The following is a 20574-nucleotide window of genomic DNA, read 5'->3' on the forward strand; positions in this document are numbered from 1 at the left end:
GTCCATCGCTGTTTTTCTACTTGTGTAGTGAGTGTCTGCATTGTTTTTAACATATCTAAATTCAAGGTTTCAGAGGGTTGTAATTCCTTATCTAGAAGGAATACCTCTGTAGCTGCCTGTTTTGCAGCTGCATCAGCTCTCGCATTACCTTTCGAAATTATGTCCTGTTGTTTAGTATGAGCTGTACATTTGCAAATAGTTACCCTTTGAGGCAATTGAATGGATTCTAAGAGATCTAAAATAAGCTGCGCATGATTTATAGGTTTGCCAGTAGATGTTATCATTCCTCGGTTTTTCCACTGTTGTTCAAACACATGTACAGTGGAAAAAGCGTATTGACTATCAGTGAAGATGTGTACACACTTATTCTCTGCTAAGGTATATGCTCGTGTTAGAGCAATCAATTCTCCTGCCCGTGCAGATAAATGATACTGTAAAGATTTTGCTTCTATAACTTCAGTATCAGAGACTACTGCATATCCTACTAGGTTCTGTCCTGCAGGGCCCCTTTTGCACGAGCCATCCACGTAGTATGTCACCTCGGCATTATCCAAGGGGACATCCGTGAGGTCTTTCCTAGGTAATGTCTTCTGCTTGATTATTTGCAGGCAGCGGTGTGGTGTGCCGTCTGCAGGAGTTGGGAGCAAGGTAGAAGGGTTTAAGGTCGTACATCGTTCAATTGTCATATGAGGTTGGCTCAATAATATGGTCATGTAGGAGAGGGATATGCTACTTTTTCTTGTAATAAAATAATTGCGACTGCATGAGGTACCCTTAGAGTAAGTGGATGAAACAAGACTACTGAAGCCGAAGCCTGCACTGCCATTGCTGCCGCGACTACTGCCTGTACACAGTGTGGCAAGGATCGTGTTACTGGGTCTAATTGTGATGAATAGTAAGCTATGGGACATTGCTTATCCCCATGTTGCTGTGTTAGTACTGATGTCATATAACCCTGCTTGCAATCTACAGTCTGGAAAAAATGTTTATGATAGTTTGGCAATCCCAGAACTAGAGAGGATGCTATCAATTGTTTCAGTTTACAAAAAGCAAATTCTGCCTCTGATGTCCATTGTAACAAATCCTGCACTGCCATCGGTGTCTTATATATGAGGTCAGTTAAGGGTGCAGATTCCAAGGCATAGTTTGGAATCCAGCTTAGACAAAAATTTGTCATTCCCAAGAAGGACATCATTTCCTTCTTGGTGGTAGGCTTCGGTGCATGCAAGATTGCCACTTTTCTGTCCTCATCTAAAGCTCTACCTCCCTTGGATATTACATATCCCAAGTACCTTACCTGTCTTTTCCATAGCTGCAGTTTGTCCTTGTTTACTTTATGTTCCTCAGCAGCTAAGAATCGTAGAAGTGCTACGGTATCTTCCCTACAATCCTGTAGGGTGGGGGCCGCTAACAAAATGTCATCAACATAAAGTAAGACCTGACTACCCTTTGGCGGATTAAACCTTGCCAAGTTGCTTGACATTTCTTGTGAGAATATTGTAGGGCTCTCACAATATCCCTGTGGCAGTCTCGTATATGCGTATCTTTTTCCCTGAAATGTGAATGCAAACCAATACTGGCTATCTGGGTGTATTGGTATTGAAAAGAATGCATTACTGATATCTACCACAGAAAAATACTTATGCTCAGATTTTAAATCATTTAACAGGGTGTGTGGATCTGGTACTAAGGTGCCCTTGGTATTACGGCATCATTTACAGTTTGTAAATCCTGGACCATACGCCACTCTCCTTTTTTTTTTTTTTTTTTTTTTTACTGGAAATAAAGGTGTATTACACAGGGAATCAGGAGATTCCACTAGCCCCTCTCCCTAAAGTAATGCTGCTATGATAGGTTCTATTCCTGCCTATGCATCTTTTCTTAAGGGATACTGTTTCTTTTGTGGTCTAAACGCTGACTTTGGTGTGATACTAACTGGTCCTGCCATACGGATGAGTCCTACATCTGATTTCCCTGTTGACCAGAGGGTCTCTGGTATACCCCACAAGGCGTTTTCTTCTTCCGTCAACAGGAGTACCAATCAGCTGTCTTTGCGAGACTGCAAATGTACAGCTGGGTTAGCTTGAGTTACCCAATTCAATTTTTGTACTTGTACTCCCTGTCCTGACAACTCCAGTTCTGTTTGTTTTTCCCATCTTGTAACTCTCTCCCCTAGGTCTGCCCACCGTATGTTTTTATTCTTGGTTAAGCTTACATGTGGTAGTCGATTGGATTTATAAAGTGTCAAAAACTCCTGGGGCAGCGAACAGCTGACTACACTATTCCCTTCTGCGTCCCAGTACAAGTTCCTCAGTACCAACCTGTTTGTACGATGCTTAAATAACTTTTTTTCATATTCCTTATCAGGCCCTGGTGTGTTACAAAAATCCAGGGTGCAATGCAGCAGGTGCTGTTTATCAGTGTCGTGGGAGGGAAACTTACTGACGGCTATGTTCATCAGTTCTTTGGTCACAGTCCCTGGACCAGTCGTAATTAGGTCCTGACTGTATCAATAAAACGTTTCACTCCCCGATTGAACCATAAAGGTGTCAGTTTGTCGCTGCGCTTCCATGCCCTGCATAGTTGGAACCACCGCTATGCCAAACAACTGCATAAGATCCCTGCCCAAGAGATTTACTGGGCATTTCGCAGAAACTACAATCTTACTTATTTGTGTTAATCCTGAAACAGGATCTGTTATGGTGATATTGTGGGAGAGGGGCTCCCGGTATAGCTGTCCATTTGCTGCTTTGACCAATATGTAATCAGATGACTCTGAACTGTCTGGCAATTTGGAGGGGTATATCAGGGTCCATGATGCCCCTGAATCACACAAAAATTTAACCTCACTACCTTCTACCAAAAGTGTAACTTCTGGTTTTGTATCTGCTAAATAGAGCTCCAAGCTCAATAAAGCCAAGTCTAGTACTTCTTCTACATCGTCATTAATTTCTTGTACTTCCTCCATTTCCCTTTTCACATCCTTGTGTGTCCTTTCTGTATCGTTTTTTTCTAGTGATTCCTGACTATCATATAGTCATTCCTCACCTTCCTTGTCTTCCATTGAAACCTTCTTATTTTTCCTGCAATCCCTTGCTAAATGTCCCTTTTTACGACATTTAAAACATTATCCCCTTTTCTTACATCCTTTAAAGTCTTCTGATCGCTGATCAGACTGCTTACCTCCCTGTGTGTTTTTCCTGCCCTTTTTCCCGGCGTGCACTACATAAACTTCTGCTCCATCTTCTACGGAGAATACCTGAGCCTTCTTCTTCTTTTTGCTATTAAAATGCCTTTCAGCATGTCTAGCATATTCAAGTAGTGAGTGTAATCTGCTTGTTCGATGGTCGACCATGTGCTTTGTGATGAAACTGCTTATAGATGTACTACTGCCTTTTAGAAATGCATTCTTCAGCTGCTGTTCATATGGGGAATCTTGTTTTTGATCTTCAGGAACCTGCATTCCACAGTGGTTGTTAAAACATTCTAACAGCCTAGCAAAGTATTGGTCAACTGATTCACCCTCCTGCTGGACACTGATTAATGCAAGTCCAGTCTGCCCTAGGTTTCCATTTCTCAGAGGTGCGGTCTGTAAGTCCCTTCACTCTAGTGTCTAATTCTGCGCTGTTGTGTGGGAGGGGGTTTTGTGCAGCGTCACGAGGATTCCAGTTGCCACAAATCATGTACCAATCTGGTCCTACAATCTGTCGAACTACTTTTTCTATTTCTTCCCCATTCAAGTTATAACTCAGCCTCATTCCTTGTAAATCTTCATAAAATTTTATGAAGTTAAGTTTCGGATGGGGAATCCCTTCTGTAGCTTTCCGGATATCTTCCGGAGTCCAAGGTCTATACACTAGGATAGTTGGAGTCTGATCTTCCTGTCCTGCCTGAGGGTTCGGAACTTCTATGAGTGGGCATATTTCTTCTTCCTCTATAGGTCGTGTGTCCCTAACTACCTGCCATAATTCAGAGTCTTTTTCTTGATTATTTGCCTTTGTTCGGGACCTAGTTTTGATGGGATCCCTAACTTTAACTAATTTCAGTTTTAAGCTGTCCCCGTCTTCAGTGAGAATAGGATATAATGGGGGTGGATCAACCTGTCCACTCGCTCCTTATTCTGGTAAAGGAGGGGGAGGCTGAGGTGCCGATGCCATTACCAAGTTATTGTCTTCCTTATCTAAAAACATTGCCTTCGAATCTTTGTTCTTTTGGTCTCTACGGTTTGCTTCCTCCAGCCACCTGTGTGCCTGGGGAATTCCTAACTGTCGTTGCCTTTTTACTTGACCCTTGGAATTGGTTTTGAGTTGCTTGATAAGTGAGGACTTTTCTAATTTCCCGTCAAAGTCATACTTAATAACCCATTTTGAAAAATATCTAACGTTGTCTGCACGCTCCGACTGCATGCATTTTGCATCTTCCGTCAGTGGTGGGTTTCCGGGTGTCTTTGTACAATTATTACCCATTTTTCCCTATTTTTGTTTGCTACGTAGACTGTACAGAAAGTATTATCTGATGCCTTCAATTTTTACGTGTACCACGGATTTTGTTATAGTCTCTTCAGAATGACTGTCTAAAGCCTACTGATCTGTTTCACCTGATCTATGACAAGACTGTACCTTTTTCTATCCCTGACTGTAAGAGAATACAGTCCGACAGAAATAATACGTATCTAATCCCTGATCTTGAAACAGAAAAAGTAGATTCACCTTACCTGAGCCCACGTGATTGATCGCTGATTTGCGGAAAACCCGTCCTTCAGTCGCAGATCAGAAGGTGACTGGCCTCTTTTGACAACAATTCAGTTGGAGGTCTTTATGCTGTAGAAGAACTGATTTGGTTTCTTCCCCGTACAGTTTCAGCCACCTGGCCGTCTGGTCTGTGGTGAAGAGAGGGTTCCAGCTCAAAAGACCAATCTGTTAAAGAAAACACTAAGATCAAAGCACATAAGGTTCAAGCAAGGCACCTTTATTACTTGCAGCAAGGAGACAAAGCATGTAGGTACAAGATTTGTCTGACTTTCCATGGTTCAGCATGCTATTCTTATATAGTTCTCTGCATGTACACAAGAAAATATTGTTAGTTTAACTGCTGACGTGGTTGGAAAGGAAGACATTTTTGGATTTACTGCTGACATGGTCAGAAAATTACTGTCTTGCAAAACATGTTTGAGAAAAACAACCTGGCCTTGGGCTAATTTCAGCCCTCCTTTGTTTCTTCCATTTATTCAGCTGTTCAGATTTTGGTATGATACATTTGCCCAGGGTCAAGATACAACCCTGGCCTCAATACACATTCTGCTGACAGTGGTACACTTTCAAGCGTCAATTGTTCTCTTATCTAGGTTTTCTGCAGCTGCACATATTTCACACAGAATAAGCAGAATAAACGTATTAATTTCTCTTTAACCCTAAATGCATCTAAGCTTGCACATTGCAGTTATACATTTTCTTAACAGCTACCTTGCCTGTTATATGGTGCTTAAAGCCTAACAAATCTTAACTCTTCTCTTTTAGCTAAGCTTGAATCTACCTACAACAAGGTGGCCAGATTCGTAGCACACCAAACTTATAAACCCCATCATTGTCTATCTCTAAAATACCTAAACTGGCTGGAATTTCCTCACCAGCTTCTCCTCACTCAGCTTCAGATAATTCATTCTATCCTTTATCAGCCATCTTACTGTCCTAACCTATCCTCTCTCATCTCCCTATATACTCCTAATAGGCCACTCTGCAGCTCTGACCAGGACCTATTGCAAATCTACAGTGCAAATACAAAAACTGGCCGCAATCTCTATAGCTTCAATCCTTCCATTTCTTGGAAAAAACTGCCATTAGCAATTAGGGCTATTAAACAACCTGAACAATTGAAATGAGCTACCAAAGATTATTTGAAAAGTCACTGGTCCTGTCTCTGCGCTCCCCCTTCCATGATTAACTGGTACCCTAAAACTAGACGCTGCCTATCCTTATCTTGAGCCTACTCACTCTTGTTGTCGTACGAGCTGTTTAATCGGCCTTGTCACTTTATTGTAAACTGTATGATTTTTGTTATCGCTGGTTTGAGTGTATGTTTGTGTATATTAGCTAAGATGTTTGTATTGTAACTCTGTGGAGCTTTTCTCCTCGGGCATCCACTGAAAAAGGGCTATGAGCTCATTCGGACCAACCCAGTCAACAAATGTAAAATAAATAAATAAGTACTAAATTACACAAAGGTGGAGCATCCACTGACCCAGGCAATTATAGGCCTGTCAGCCTAACTAGCCTGATCTGCAAGGCCATGGAGCGCATTATCATGGACCTGATAAATAAGGACATTGGCAACCTACAAATGCTTGACCCCACGCATTTGGTTTTGTCAAAGGGAGATTATGCCTGTTAAACCTGGTTGACTTCTTCGAAACAGTCAACAAACCCCTGGACGGGGGGAAGATGGTGCATACCTCCTACCTTAACCTAACCAAAGCTTTCGACACTATTTCCCACTCAGGCATAATAGATAAACTCTCCCTGCTGGAATCAACCTGTATGTCACCAGATGGGTAGCTAACTGGCTCACGGATAGAACCCACTCAGTCAAAATAGGAGAAGCCACCTCTAGTAGTAGACCCATAACGAGCAGTGTACCTCAAGGATTAGTCTTGGGGCCTCTACTGTTTGGGATATACTTTTCTGAGGTGCAAGCCAAAACCAGTGGTCTGTGGCTGACCAAGTTTGCAGATGAGTGCAAGCTGGGTGCTGTCTTAAACTGTCTTAAATTCCCCTAGTGATGTGAACATCCTCCAAGAGGGTCTTACCCAACTAATGACTGGTGCCAAAAGCATGGCCTCATACTGAGTGCCAAGAAATGCATCATTATCCCCTTTGGGAAAATGGAGTCCCCACTAATTATCACATTAATAACAATGTACTAAGCATGCAATCAGTCGTGAGGGACTTGGGCACCCAGGTTGATAGCAACCTGACTTTTGACAACCATGTTGCCTCCACTGTACGGAAGGCTTTCTACATGGCCCACCTCATAAGTAAGGCTATTTCATACAGGAACAAGAAGGTCATAACATCCCTGTACTCCATTATTGAGTACAATGCCCCCTTCAGCATGTACCTTGCCAAGCACATGCAGCAACGGGAGAGACCAGACAGGTTCCTGACCAGGAAAATTCAGGGTCTCAAACACCTGTCTTATACTGATAGGCTAAAAGCCCTGTCCCTCTATTCAGTCTCATACAGACTGCTCAGAGGTGACCTTTGTCTGGCATTCAAGGCCATCTCAGACCCAGCCTTGATGGAGTTACTGCATATCTGTAAGTCAAACTCCATTCACTCAACCTGCACGCAAGGCCTCAACCTGGTCGGTGACATTAATAGAACTTGTCGGCGGGATAGATTTCTGTCCCAAAGACTCCACTCCCCCATCTGTGGAATACACTCCCTGTCCATGTCAAGCATAGTACCTCTCTACCCATCTTTAAGAGGAACCTGGATTACTGGATGGGAAACAGAAAATACACCCCTGGGATCCCACCTGTGTCCCTGCTGGACAGTGAAAACAGGTGCTGACTTTGTAGGAACATGGGCAAAATTCTTGGCTAGGCTTATAAGGACCTTCGGGTCAGTATCCTAGTATCATGCTATGAACCTGTAATTCTTAACTAGCTATTTTTGGAAGCATCTCTTGGTCGCTTACTCCAGCAGCTGGGTTGGGCACTGAAAAATATATACTGACGTGCAAATTGAGTATGGTAGCCATCTCCTTATAGCTTCTGATATAAGCAGGTTTGCCTTTCTGATCCCATGAATGACGTGTGTAGGTGTACGCTTTCGTTTCAAAATAACAAGCATCATTGTGTCTCACTCTAGGGACTAAACTGGCTTCCATTTAAGGAAAAAGGTTAGAGATGCTGTTTAATTAAGACACCTTGTTACTGCCCTCACATTGCAGCCACTGTACATCTCTTTACCTACAGTGTTATATAAGGGCTCATAGAGCTATCAAAAATCCTAACTGCCAAAATACACTTACTAGATGAGGAGGTACTGCTTTCCTAGAACTATTTACTTAGGTTGCTGTTTCCACTGGAAGTGAGGAACTTAGTCTTTGAAAACAGCTTCCCGTTGTTGCAAAGAAAATGGACCATATGTGAGTGTGACTGAGTTAAGTAAGAGCATTTGGTTAAAGTCTTAACCTTAAAGAGTATGTGGCCTCTGAATTATCATCCTGTGTGCTTTATACTACACTCATACTGTTCAGAACAGCACCAGCAATAATGACTTTGGGATGTTTTTATTGTTGAGTTTGTAACTTGCTGTAGTGTAGGTGTCTCGTCTGAAATGCTGTGCTTTCTGCAGTTTTCTATTTTCTGCAGCAGCAGAAATTACTTATTGTTCCAGAGTTTGCCTCTGTTTCAGAACTTATAATGGCAGAGTTTTTCCATTGCAGCACCCACCTTAGTGCCTTTTTTGCTGCTAGTTCTTATGCCTGTTAATTCTCAGTAAGTCAAGAACTAACCACTGTACACCCGTCACATAGTTTGCAATTACATGGTTATTGCTGTAAGCCATGCACTTGCATGCATTAGTTTGCAAATTTCCAAGAGGTAGGTGTGCTGTCAATAGGGACTTAGAAGGCTACAGAAGCACAAGCTATATATTATTCCTTTGTATTATTTATGTATTCCAGGTATACTTACTAATGCATTCATTGTTCATATTATGATATTATTTTTCTTCAGAAGTATATTTTCTTGCCTTAAGTTTCATTTTTAAATCATATTCTTGGCCAGTGATGATGTAAACCCTTACCAATAGCCCACCTTCTGATATTGTAATAATTTTGTATGTACAGTGACACAGTGCATTTTTCCAGAAAGTTCACTTTTTCATATTGTGATTTTCTTGTAAGCACTGGGATTTTTGCCATTGTACCCTTGTGTGGCAGTGCTGTTTTTCTTAACATGCAGCTTGTTAAGTCTGTATGACCCAGCTTATGACAGAAGAGTGTCTAGTGTGGCAGGCATATCTGAATTACCCAGCCTACAAAAGCAATAATGAGGTAATTAAATAAATACAGTCTTTTACCACATAACCAGATTTTCTTTATTCTTTGTGTAGACTAGGTAAGTGAACTAGTTTAAGCTGATTATAACCGTTGCACAGCTTAATACAAGTACCGGCCACTTACTAATAGTAACTACTATAGCAATAACCCACGCCTGGGTGTGGGTAATGCTGGATTTACCCACGGTTGACGTGGTTTGGTCCCGAGGGACCAAACAAAGCCAACCGTGGGTAAATACAGCATTACCCACACCCAGAAGTGGGTTATTGCTATTATACCATGACATTATTTAAGAAAAGAAACTATTACTTTTCTTAAATAATGGCATAGTATAATGCCTGTTTACTGCCCTTCCGCAGATGTCTGGCATCCACGGCAGTTCTGATGTACTGCACGCCTGCGCAGTACATCAGAGTTGTGAGCACGGAGAAAGCAAGATCTCCGTTGCTTTTTACTGTTTTGGCTATGTTAAATGGGTTTAACATAGCGAGACAGTTTAAAATAAGCAACGGAGATGTCCGTTGCTTATTTTAACTATCTCGCTATGTTAAACCCATTTAACATAGCGAAACAGTAAAAAGCAATGGAGATCTTGCTTTCTCCGTTGCTTTTTTTTTAAAACCTGTCTCGCTATGTTAAATGGGTTTAACATAGCAAGACAGTTTTAAAATAAGCAACGGAGATCTCCGTTGCTTATTTTAAAGCTGTCTCGCTATGTTAAACCCATTTAACATAGCAAGACAGTGTTTTAAAAGTAGAGTTATACTAATGGAAAAAAGTCCGGGCGACTGGACCTTTTTCCATTAGTATAACTCGATTTACAATGTGCACGCTGGCCAATCAGCGTGCACGTTTTGGAGGGGTCATGGTATAATAGTTGGTAACACACTGTTTGAAGATAGATAATCCACTAGACCTTAATGCAGATTCTAAAACAAAATTGCCTTAAAAGGTAATGACACAGGGAAATTTAAATGATTCCCTGATGAACTATTTTCCTTGCACAGATATAAACAAATTAAATAAAACATCAAGGCCAGTATTCATAGTAAATGGCACTGCAGAACTGGAGTTTCTTTTTCTGATTCGTAGTTGTTCCCATTATCAGAAGGGCGACTTCTCTTTACCCAGTAATTTGCACAACTATGAATGACTTCACTGTGCAGTTTACACAACTATGCAGTGGAACTCCTACCGCTTATGCTACGAGGTCAACACACAAGCACTGACCCCTTTGTCCAAGAAGACACACACACACAGTGATGAACCAACCCAAACAATGTTCTAGTGACAGACATACACATTCATACGCTACCATAAATGCATCATGATTAGTCTGTATCCTCAGTCTGTGCAAGTGAAGCAGCAGTGATTCACCCTCTGCACAGATCCCCACCATTAAAAGGCATGTGTGTACCCTACAAGAATGCCATACACAGTTATGTCTTTAGATCCTTGCCCTGCCCACCACGTGTGTAGTTCAAACAGCTATGAATCCTGTGTTATAGAAAACTTCTAATCAGACAGCATGCAGGGATATGGTCATTTAAATAGACACCTCCCATCAAACACTACATTAGGATGTGGGGCTCTGCTCCTCACTGTCTGAAGTGCAAATTAGAGGTGCTAGGCAAGGGGGGGGGGGTTGGTCTGCAAATCTGAATGGTCCTGTGAAGTATGCAAGACTTGTGCCCAGCTATCAGTACTGACCCAGGTGTTAACAAATTTTGTTACATTTGATTCTTGACTGTCACTTTAGTGTCTTCCAGCCATAACATTCTGTTCATCAGTTGACTAAAGGCGCACAGCATGTAGACTGGGTCCTGGGATCCCTGGGTACAGAATGTCCTTTGTCCTTTGTTCTCAGAGAAGTACATTCCACCAGTCTAAAGGAACAAAGTGCTCACTTCATACATTCTGTTTCAACATTCCATGCCCTTAATTTCACCTGAACTGATAAAGCAGAACAGAAATAAGCAGGGCAGATTTAATGGTTTATTTGGTGTCAAAAACACATGGAAAAGCTCTATTTTACTTAGGCAAAGGCAGACCCAGAATGCTTTTCTACATGTCGAACACCAAATATTTTAATTATGTAAAGGGATGCACATTGTTTTTAGCATATCATCCTTATTCAGATAACTATAGATTATTCTTTCACCCTCTGATACTTACTTTTTCCACGTTAGAGTCGTGTGAGAGCCAGACTTTATCCCAACACTCTGTGGGTGCAGGGCAGATAAACTAACCCTTTATGAGATGCCAGTCCATTGTACTACTGTTAATTAGCACAAGAACGTTACTTTTTATCATCTGGTGTTGCAATTTGACAGCTGTCAGATTTCCTGTGGTAACAGTTCTGGATTTCTGTCTTTATTAGTCATCGTCCTTTGCTTTGGCTGTCTTTCCCATTCTGGACATGTTTTAACTCGTTTTGTCTACAGTACAGCTGATTGAAGACTGGTATAGTCCTCCCCGTGGCATGCTGTCTCTGTTACACTATCCATTCATAATTATCAGCCACCAATTGACAGCAGATATTCTGTTCATCTGTTGGGAGCTTTCTTTTGGATCAAGATGTCGTGCCAGCCTTCTCAGTTTTAAATAGGAGTAGTCCATCAGTCATGGAGAAATTAGTTTGTGAAGTAGCAGCAAGCTTTCCACAGTTTTGTTTGCAATGGAGTTGCCTTTTTCAGTTCTTGGATTTGATGCAGTCTCTTGGAAGGTTATGTTGTTGAAGATGGCATTCTTCATATGGTTATGGGTTGTTTCCTAGAGGACAGCAGCACGTGGCCATCTAGTTTTGCTCATTGTAATGAGCTCCTTCAGCTGTTTGGCTGTTCTTGTTTTTTACTATCACCTGTTGTAGTTCACAGTGATTTTATTTCTAAGTGTTTTCAACTTGTCATGATGCTTTCCTGCTTTGAGTATTTGACATCTCACAGTTAACAGTTTAGGTTTTATTTATGAAAACCTGCCTTTTTATTTATGTGGTAGACTTTGATTTGTATTTATGTTTAATTCATGTCATCTATTATTTAGCACTGGTTATACTGTTAGGTATGATTTTAATTGTTTCTCAGCTGTTAAGTTAGCTAAGTTTTATTTCAACCTAGTTTTATTTTAGTTCATTTTTTTAATGTATTGCTGTTTTATTGTGGCAATTGTATATGTTAACTCTTAGTGTAATTATTATAAATGCATTCTGTATTTTTTTTTCTATGTATCACTGGTAATTTTGCCACACTTACCGTATTTCTCAACTAGAGGAAGAAATTTGGACAAAGCCATTAGTAATGGGGGACAATGGCCCAAAAATAGGGACAATTTGTAAATACTGCCCTTATAAGCTTAGAAAGCTGAGTAACAGGTTTTCCATTAGCAAGGATTTTTATTGTTGCAAAATTAATTGTGTTTGTGTGAATAGTCATGCAGTATGGATTTGTTCTGTGGCCAAAATCACACTGCATAGTTGTTTCCTTATACAACCAACAATTTGTGTGTGGGTGGGTGGGTTGGGGGGGCTTGTTCAGTTTTATTAGTTATGTAGTATAGCACTAATTAATGTGAAGCAGTGGTTTTAATTCTTTCCTCCTTCATGGAATGGGGTTACATATGCATATGAAATAAATGTTAACACTAAGCATTTATTTTGGATGGATAAGTAGCACTGTCGAACAAATAATCACTTGTGATACCTCCACGTAATGTTTTTGTAAGCAGATTACTCCACATAAAATGGTTCTTTAATATGTCCACTTGTTACCTCGTAAGTGCCCAAGAGTATTGCTTATGGCCTTAAGTCTTCATTCTTATGTTATTGAATCTGCTACCCTAGTAAATCGGCACCAACATGATATTCTGCTGCCCTCTTTTGTTTTTCTGTGCCTCTCACTGATTTTGCTGCTGGAAGCTCAGAAACTACTGTTCTCATGGACTGACCACTTCACCAGTTGTGGTGTCTGTAAAATTATTCTTACTCACATGATTATAAAATAAGTAACAGATTTGGAGTTCCAAATCCATTTACATGCCCGTCACACATATTTTATACCTAACTATTCCAACTGGAAGGCTGATCTATGGCTTAACCACTTTTTTGTATAAAGTAGTAAACTTTCTTGGGTCCCTCATCAGCCCTAATCATGATCATGATGTTGAAAAACAGCACTCAAGCTAGACAATTCACAATTTATATAGCCAGTTGTGTTTTAACCAGTTTTATTATCACTTATGACATAGGTACCCATACGTTAATAGAAGTGAAAACAAACCATATTAACATTTGTCATAGTCATGCATTATACATTACGTCTGTATTCATTCTTTTTAACTGCTCACTCCAGCATTGCATGTGTTAATCAAGTCCCAGCTTCCCCTAAACGTCACTTCTCCTCCTGAACATTGTTCTGCATGTATCGTTCCCATAAATTCCATTTATTTCTGTATAAATGTATCTTTCCGTTATCTAAACATATCACTTCCACTTTTTATATATTTTATAATATTCAATTCTTCAGTCACTACTGATTTATGTTTTGGTTTCCATTTTCTAGTAATTGTTTGTTTTTGTTTTTTTGGCAGCCAATAGCATTAAACTAAATAAGGCTCTACTTTGTGTAGGCAGTGACATTTTAGATCCTGTTTTACAGCCAGAAATAAATAATTTCCTTAGATACATTTGGTCCTCCAATGCATTTCTAACAAAGTGTGTAATTTTTAACATCTGCAAACTCGTTACAGACCCAGAAAACATGTTCTCAGTTACCTTTCCCTTTTGTATCACATCTCCAGAATTTGCTCTCTACCTGAGGAAAACTTCTGTGAAGTCTGCTTGGGTTCAGACAGCCAGTTTATTGTAAAATGTGAGGGTGTTTGCAGTATTTCCCTCTCCTTTTTGTTTATTTTAGCAGATATACTGCCTCGTAGGGTCAGTTATGCATGAATATTCTTTATTGTTCTTTCACTGCACAACTTCTGAATTGCCAGTGTTTTCTGAAGCGTAGTTTTCCTGAGGATTAAATATTTCAGGAGAAGTACGATCTTCATTTTGGAAGTAATGCATGAACATGTAATCTGTGCTTCTTACTGTTTCATGAGTAAAATGTGGATGAACAAGGATTTGTCCTTATTAGTTCAGAAAGTTCTGAAAATCTAATACAATGTCTAAACGTGCTTCAGAAGTTAGTGCTAACTATAGTTTGTCTTTTAATAAGTCGCTGCAATTTGTTTGGAATTAAAGCTTTGTTTTCAGGACATATAGTACTGTATCCTTTATTTAAGCTGCATAAGTTCAGTGTTTAGTGAGACAGGAATACCAGTAACAAAGAGTGTTCCTTTTAATATACGTGGTAGCTTAGATGTAGTATCTGGAACAGAAACGGAAAGGACGGAAGAGATGAAGCATTTCTGATAATAGTGAAGGACACCAGACCATGATACATGAACTGTGTCAGCACACGAATATTATTAAGAATGACGATTCATGTTGAGCAAACTGTGTGATTGTAGTAACTGTACCGTACTCCTTGTCAGTCTGTCAAGTAACCTAGTCTGACAGTGACAATATTCACTTGGTACACTGTCTTAAAGTAATTTCATTTAGTATTAATAGCGTGCAGTGACTATTCGTTTATAATTTAATATAGCTTTATGTTGTTGTGTCTTTCGGCTTTTCCCGGTTAGGGGTCGCCACAGCGGAACTCCGGTCCGCTAATGATTGGGTGAAGATTTTTACGTGCCGAGTTGCCAGCTCTGACGCGCAACCTTCAACGAAGGTACGCCTATTCACGCATGTCTCCACACAGAAGACGCTCTAGCTGAGAATCAAACAGGCCAACGTCGTACTGTGAGGCGACAATGCTACCACAGCACCACCACCTATATGTGCTGTAAATGATGTTTACTACAATACTGTTTGTAAGGCAGGGCGTACTGGTGGAGGGAAGGGGACACTAGTCCTGTTTTATAAAGTATTTGTAGGGCAAATACAGTTTGCAGATATTGGTAGAGAGTATGCTGCATTCTGTCTTATTTTATGTGCTGCAAATGTTGCTTTGTTGTTTTACTGTAACATTATCAGACTGTATAGCTGCAGTTGTAAAATACAGACATATATATAATTACTTAGATTTTTTCTCATCTGTGTGCCATAATTAATTTACTTTTTCTTAAGTATGTCATTTTTTGATTCTTTGACAGAACAAACTTGTGGATCTTTGTGAGAAGTTACAGCTGAGGTCTGCTGCCATTGAGAAACACTTGGCCGAGGTCCTACCTAGTAAAAACCAAAGCGTGGCGGTGAGTTTCTTTAACTTTGTCTGTAGGTCTAGCGGTTCTGTATTGATTTAGATTGTAACAGTCAAACAGTTTCACATGTCTTTAGTGGATCCTGACATAAAACAAAGTAAAATTAAGTAACAGATGACTGTATATAAAGTTTTGTTTATACACACAAGACACATGCAATGAAAAAAAAATCTTTGGGGCCTTGACACAGGTGCGGGGCTTTAGAGAAGCCCATTATTACTGTCCATTCAAGCATTTTATAAACATTTAACCTGATGAGAACAGCAGTCATAGGAAGGTCAGCAGGGTAGGACAAACTTCCAGGTACTAACAACAGTCCTTACTTTATCTTGAAGGGTACCCAGGTATTCCCAAGCAGGTTTGGGGATATATTTTTCTCAGCATGTCTTAGATCTGCCTGGTTCACTTCTTACAGGTGTCATGATGTAGGTATCCTCAGAAAGTGCAGAAACCATCTCGTCTGGCTCCCCTCAACAAGGAGGAGTAGTGGTTGTACCCCTAGATCGTCATGAACCACTGAGCTTCTCATTCTGCAAAGAGAGTAGGTGAACAACGTCTGCAGAGAAAATGCATTTCTGACTCTTGTATCCTTTCAGTAAACACCCAGAGGTCATGATCATAGATAAGGAAAGGTGCACACACTGATTTTTTCAGTAATTTGAGAGTTTTGTCATTTTAATTTGACTGTCCCTTCACCACAACAGTCTTGTGTAATACCAGCAGCACCACTACCACTGCACCTCTTCCTTGGTCAGTGTCCCGATCCCCTCGTTTCTATAGATACTTCATCTTCTCCACATAAGGTAGTTGCTGTCCCCTCACCCACAGAGAACAACTTTTCCAACAGACAGTTACAATGTCTGATATGTAGATGCCAGTTTTTATCTCATCTTGTTCATAGTCAGTAGTGAACTGCTCCAGTGACAGAAATTCTAGTCATTTAAGACCAAGAGTGGCAACATCATCTGTAGATAACAAAGGTGCAACCCTTTCTTCCCTAAACCAGATACTCTCCAGACTTCAGCTGTGTTTGACATCATTTCCAGAAAAATCACAAATAAGAGTGAAGGCATGACATGCCATTGAAGAATCCTGTACCCACTGTGAAGTTATTCAACTTAACACTGAAGATGTGGACACAATTCTCAATCTGCTTCTGCTGGAACCAGGAAGCATGCAGTACTGGCCCTGAGTCTTCATTTTGTTTTAACTTCTCCCACAAGGCACTTAAATGGATGACCCCCACCAATATTCAGCATCCCAGCACTGGGAAGTGTTAGCTCTTATACCTGCAGTAGAATCTTTTGTTCCATATTTTAAAAATCAGGACCACGCGTGAGTTTGTGCTTTCTATTTCTCACCAAAAAGACATGTTAGCCACAACACCTCAGCAGTAGCCGATGCCTTCACTATGTTTCATCCAGTCCTTCAGCCTTGCCAGCACACAACTGCTTTATCACCTAAATTTGATTTTATTTAATCTCTAGCAGAAGTCTCTCACAAAAAGCCATTTTTTTCTTTTTCTTCTTTTGGCTGCTCCCGTTAGTGGTCACCACAGCAGATCATCTGTTTCCATTTCTTCCTGTCCTCTGCATCTTACTCTGTCACACCACCCACCTGCATATCCTCTCCCACCACATCCATAAACCTTATCTTAGGCCTTCCTCTTTTCCTCTTACCTGGCATGCTCCATCCTTAGCACCCTTTTTCCAGTATAACCAGCATCCCTCTTCAGCACATGTCTAAACCAACTCAATCTTGCCTCTGTGGCGTCTCCAAACTGTCCAACCTGGGCTGACCCTGTAATTACTGACCCTCTAATATACTGATTCCTACTTTTAATTCCCTCATCCCTGAGGTCAGAGCTGTTACATATTACAGGAGTTGAGTAGGGTGCAGTGGGACTAAAACATTGATATTTGGTTGCATTTTTGCACATTTGTCCAGTATATTCACTTGACATTATTTGTTTGTTCAGTTCTCTTTTGTGTTGGTTTCGTAGGTTCATTCATAAGTTTATAGGTGTTTACTAGGCTAATGACTACAAGGGCCTTTTTAATCTTAGCCATGCATCCTAAATCTCTGACAAGTTCTGATACCCTTGATAAGTGTAAGCAGGTGCCTGGGAGATGAATTGTTTACAGGTTACCTGTGTCCATTAGAGACATAGGTGCCAAACCAGGGATGAATTTCCAATTTCCCATCCAATTGTCCAATTTGCAGTTGAATTGGGTTAGGGAGGAACTCTGCTTCAGATGGATGGGGAGCCTGTTCCATAGACGGGGTAGTCTCTGAGATACATACCTATCTCTCCAGTAGGTCCTATTTATATCACAGGCAAGGTTTAAGTCTTTAGAACAGGTAATTCTGGTGCTATTTGTTTTGTGGATCTGCAGGAGATCCGTCAGAGTGGGGTTTGACAATGCCCTGTATTGTATGCCAGGCATAGATCTTCCCTCAGTAGCCTGTAAGAGACAGAATACAGGGGAAGGGACTTGAGGCAGTCTGCATAGGACATATTACTTACACCCTGTATTCTTTTAGTGAGGAACCTCTGCGGACGTTCCACTTATTGGATATGCCTGGTTAGATACATACCACAGGGGGCATTATACTCAATGATAGGTCTGTAAATGCCAAATACAGTGGAACAATGACTTCCTTGGACTTAGATGCCATACACATGTTTATAAGTTGCAGAACAAAGAGTGGTTTCCTCACCACTGTAGACATGTGATGATCAAAGGTAGATTACTATCTGTGTGTGTCCATAAGTCCCTCACTACTGGGTCAGCTCTAAGGGGTGTGTTGTCAATATGATAGTTACCAGGGATAGATGACTTCCCAAAGGATACTATTATGCATTTCTTGGCATTTAGTTTTAGTCCATGGCTGTGTCAGCCACTCCTGGAGAACATTTGTGTCAGTGTGAGATTCACTGACAGCCCCTAATTTGCAATCATATGCAAATTTAGTCAGCCAGAGACCACTGACATTGGCTTTTACTTTTGAGATGTAAATGCCAAAAAGGAGAGGTTCAAGGACTGATCTCTGAGGAACTCCACTTGTGACTGGCCTCTTTGTAGAAGTGGATTCCCCATTTCTAACTTCCTGGGTCCTGTCTGTGAGCCAGTTGGCTGTCTACTGGGTGACATATGGGTTTGTACATAACCTCTTGAGTTTGCCAACAATACAAGAGTGGGGTATTGTGTCAAATGCCTTTTCCAGTTCAAGGTAGACAGTATGAACGACTTTGCCCTCATCCATTGCTTTGGTGACCTTCTTGAAGAAGTCCACCAGGTTGAGCAGGCATGATCTGCTCTTGACAAAACCAAATTGGGTTGGGTCTAGTGTCTGGAGGTTTACTATATCTCTGTTGATCATTTCCATGATAATTTTTTTCATGGCTTTACATATAAGACTAGTGAGACTTATGGGTCTGTAGTTTCCAGGGTCCGTAGATGGCCCACCCCTGTGCAGAGAGATGATTGTTGCCTTTCTTCATTCTTTAGGCATGATGCTTGTTTGGAGGCCACAGCCAAACAGGAATTCCAGAGGCCCTGACAGGCCATGTTCCATGCCCCTCCAGAAGGCATCCTAGGATATTATCTGGGCCCACCAATGCAGTGTTCCTGGTCCTAGGGACAGCATGAAGGACCTGTTCCCCAGTGATAGCAGGGGGAGATGTTCATCGTGTTACCCTGCTGCAGTCATCACACTTGGGTTATCCTGCCTTCAGGCGGTCCCGCAGTCGGCCCGAATTCCAAAGTCTTGGTCCGGCGTCGGCTGCTGTCGCTTCTTCCCTGACTTCAGTGTGCTAGGGGTATATAAGTGGCATCCGACGCCATTTTCTTCAGTCTTTCTTGCCGCGCGGTGCCCGAAGCAGATGCAGTTCGCAAGTGCCGGTCGGCAGACACCTGAGATTTTTGTTTTGAATTTCAGTCCGAAGTTTTCAATAAAGCTAAGTACCCCGTTGGGAAACATTTTCTTGCCTCAGTCCGATGTCAGAAAAAGTTAACAATTGCATTTCTTGTGGGAAGCAAATACCTCATAAGGACTTCCACTCCTTTTGTATTCTTTGCCTAGGCCCAGACCACGACGTCACAGGTTGACGGTTTTGCGCTAGGTTTAATAAACGAACTATCAAATGCCATTTTGACTTCGCACGGCATTACTTTGGTAGGAAATTTAATTATATCATGCCGTCGGAGCAGCCGACGACCGCCATTCATAAAAAACGCAAGGATAAGGACAGGCAGTCTAGGAATAAGCCAGACCCCGAGGCCTCAGCTGGGCCTGTTGCCGGTTCTCCGGTTTTCAGTGAGGCGCCTACGCAGCCCCTGACGACCGCAGAACTGGAACCCCAGACAGCTGCGGATTCCCAAGCGGAGTCTACTAGGCCGACGCAGCCATCTACCGACACCAGAGCAGAACTAGACACCGGTGCAGTGGAAACACCTTCGGTTGCAGAAGGTATCTTCAGACCGACTACACTCACCATTAAATCTTATGCTAAGCTTAAAACTCCTTTAAAATTTTGATTCATTGGAAGCTTCCTGTAGAGCAGCTGTTACTGGCTCTGTCATACGTAGACATGCTTGGTTAAAAGAACAAACCCTCCCTGACCATGTTAAAGCAAAATTATTGGATGCACCTTTACAGCAGGATGTATTATTTGGTGTCAAAGCAGAATAGGTTTTAAAGAAAATGGAGGATAAGGCAAAGTCTATGCAAACGATCAAGGATTTTTTGCAGGTACAACCCCTTTGCTTCAGCAGAAATTGGCCAACAAAAAACTGGTCCTTTCCAGCTTCAGACAGATCACAGAGGGGCAAATACAGACGCCCAAGGGGCAGAGGTCAGTCACAGGGCCCTTACAAACCTCGCCAATGGGGTACTGCTACCCAGAAAGGAGGAGAAGACAGGCCCCAAGCTAGCAGAAGACAAACACAATGACTCAACCCTCAAACTACCAAGCAAATCTCTCCTGGCAACACCCTTGGGAGGAAAACTAACATTTTTTGCAGACAACTGGCACAACATCACAAAAGACAAATGGGTTCTAAACATTGTCTCTCAAGGATACAGATTCCACTTTCATACCTTACCGAGGATCGAAGGAATGCCAAACCTGCCACCAAATCAATGGGCAGAGGCACAACAACAAATTACAGCTCTCATGAACATGAGAGCCATTCA

The 20574-nt window shown here is 41.4% G+C and overlaps 1 protein-coding gene across 1 annotated transcript in view; it reads left to right on the forward strand.

Annotated features, from left to right (window-relative positions):
- Window positions 1-20574, forward strand: part of BSPRY (B-box and SPRY domain containing) — a 634270-nt gene that overhangs the window by 35691 nt on the left and 578005 nt on the right. Inside the window, exon 2 of the mRNA XM_044058655.1 lies at window positions 15268-15366. Coding sequence (XP_043914590.1) covers window positions 15268-15366 — 99 coding nt within the window. The remainder of the gene's footprint in view (window positions 1-15267; window positions 15367-20574) is intronic.

This window comes from Protopterus annectens, chromosome 16.part0, assembly GCF_019279795.1.
Source record: "Protopterus annectens isolate FY-2018-M chromosome 16.part0, PAN1.0, whole genome shotgun sequence".
NCBI lineage: Eukaryota > Metazoa > Chordata > Ceratodontiformes > Protopteridae > Protopterus > Protopterus annectens.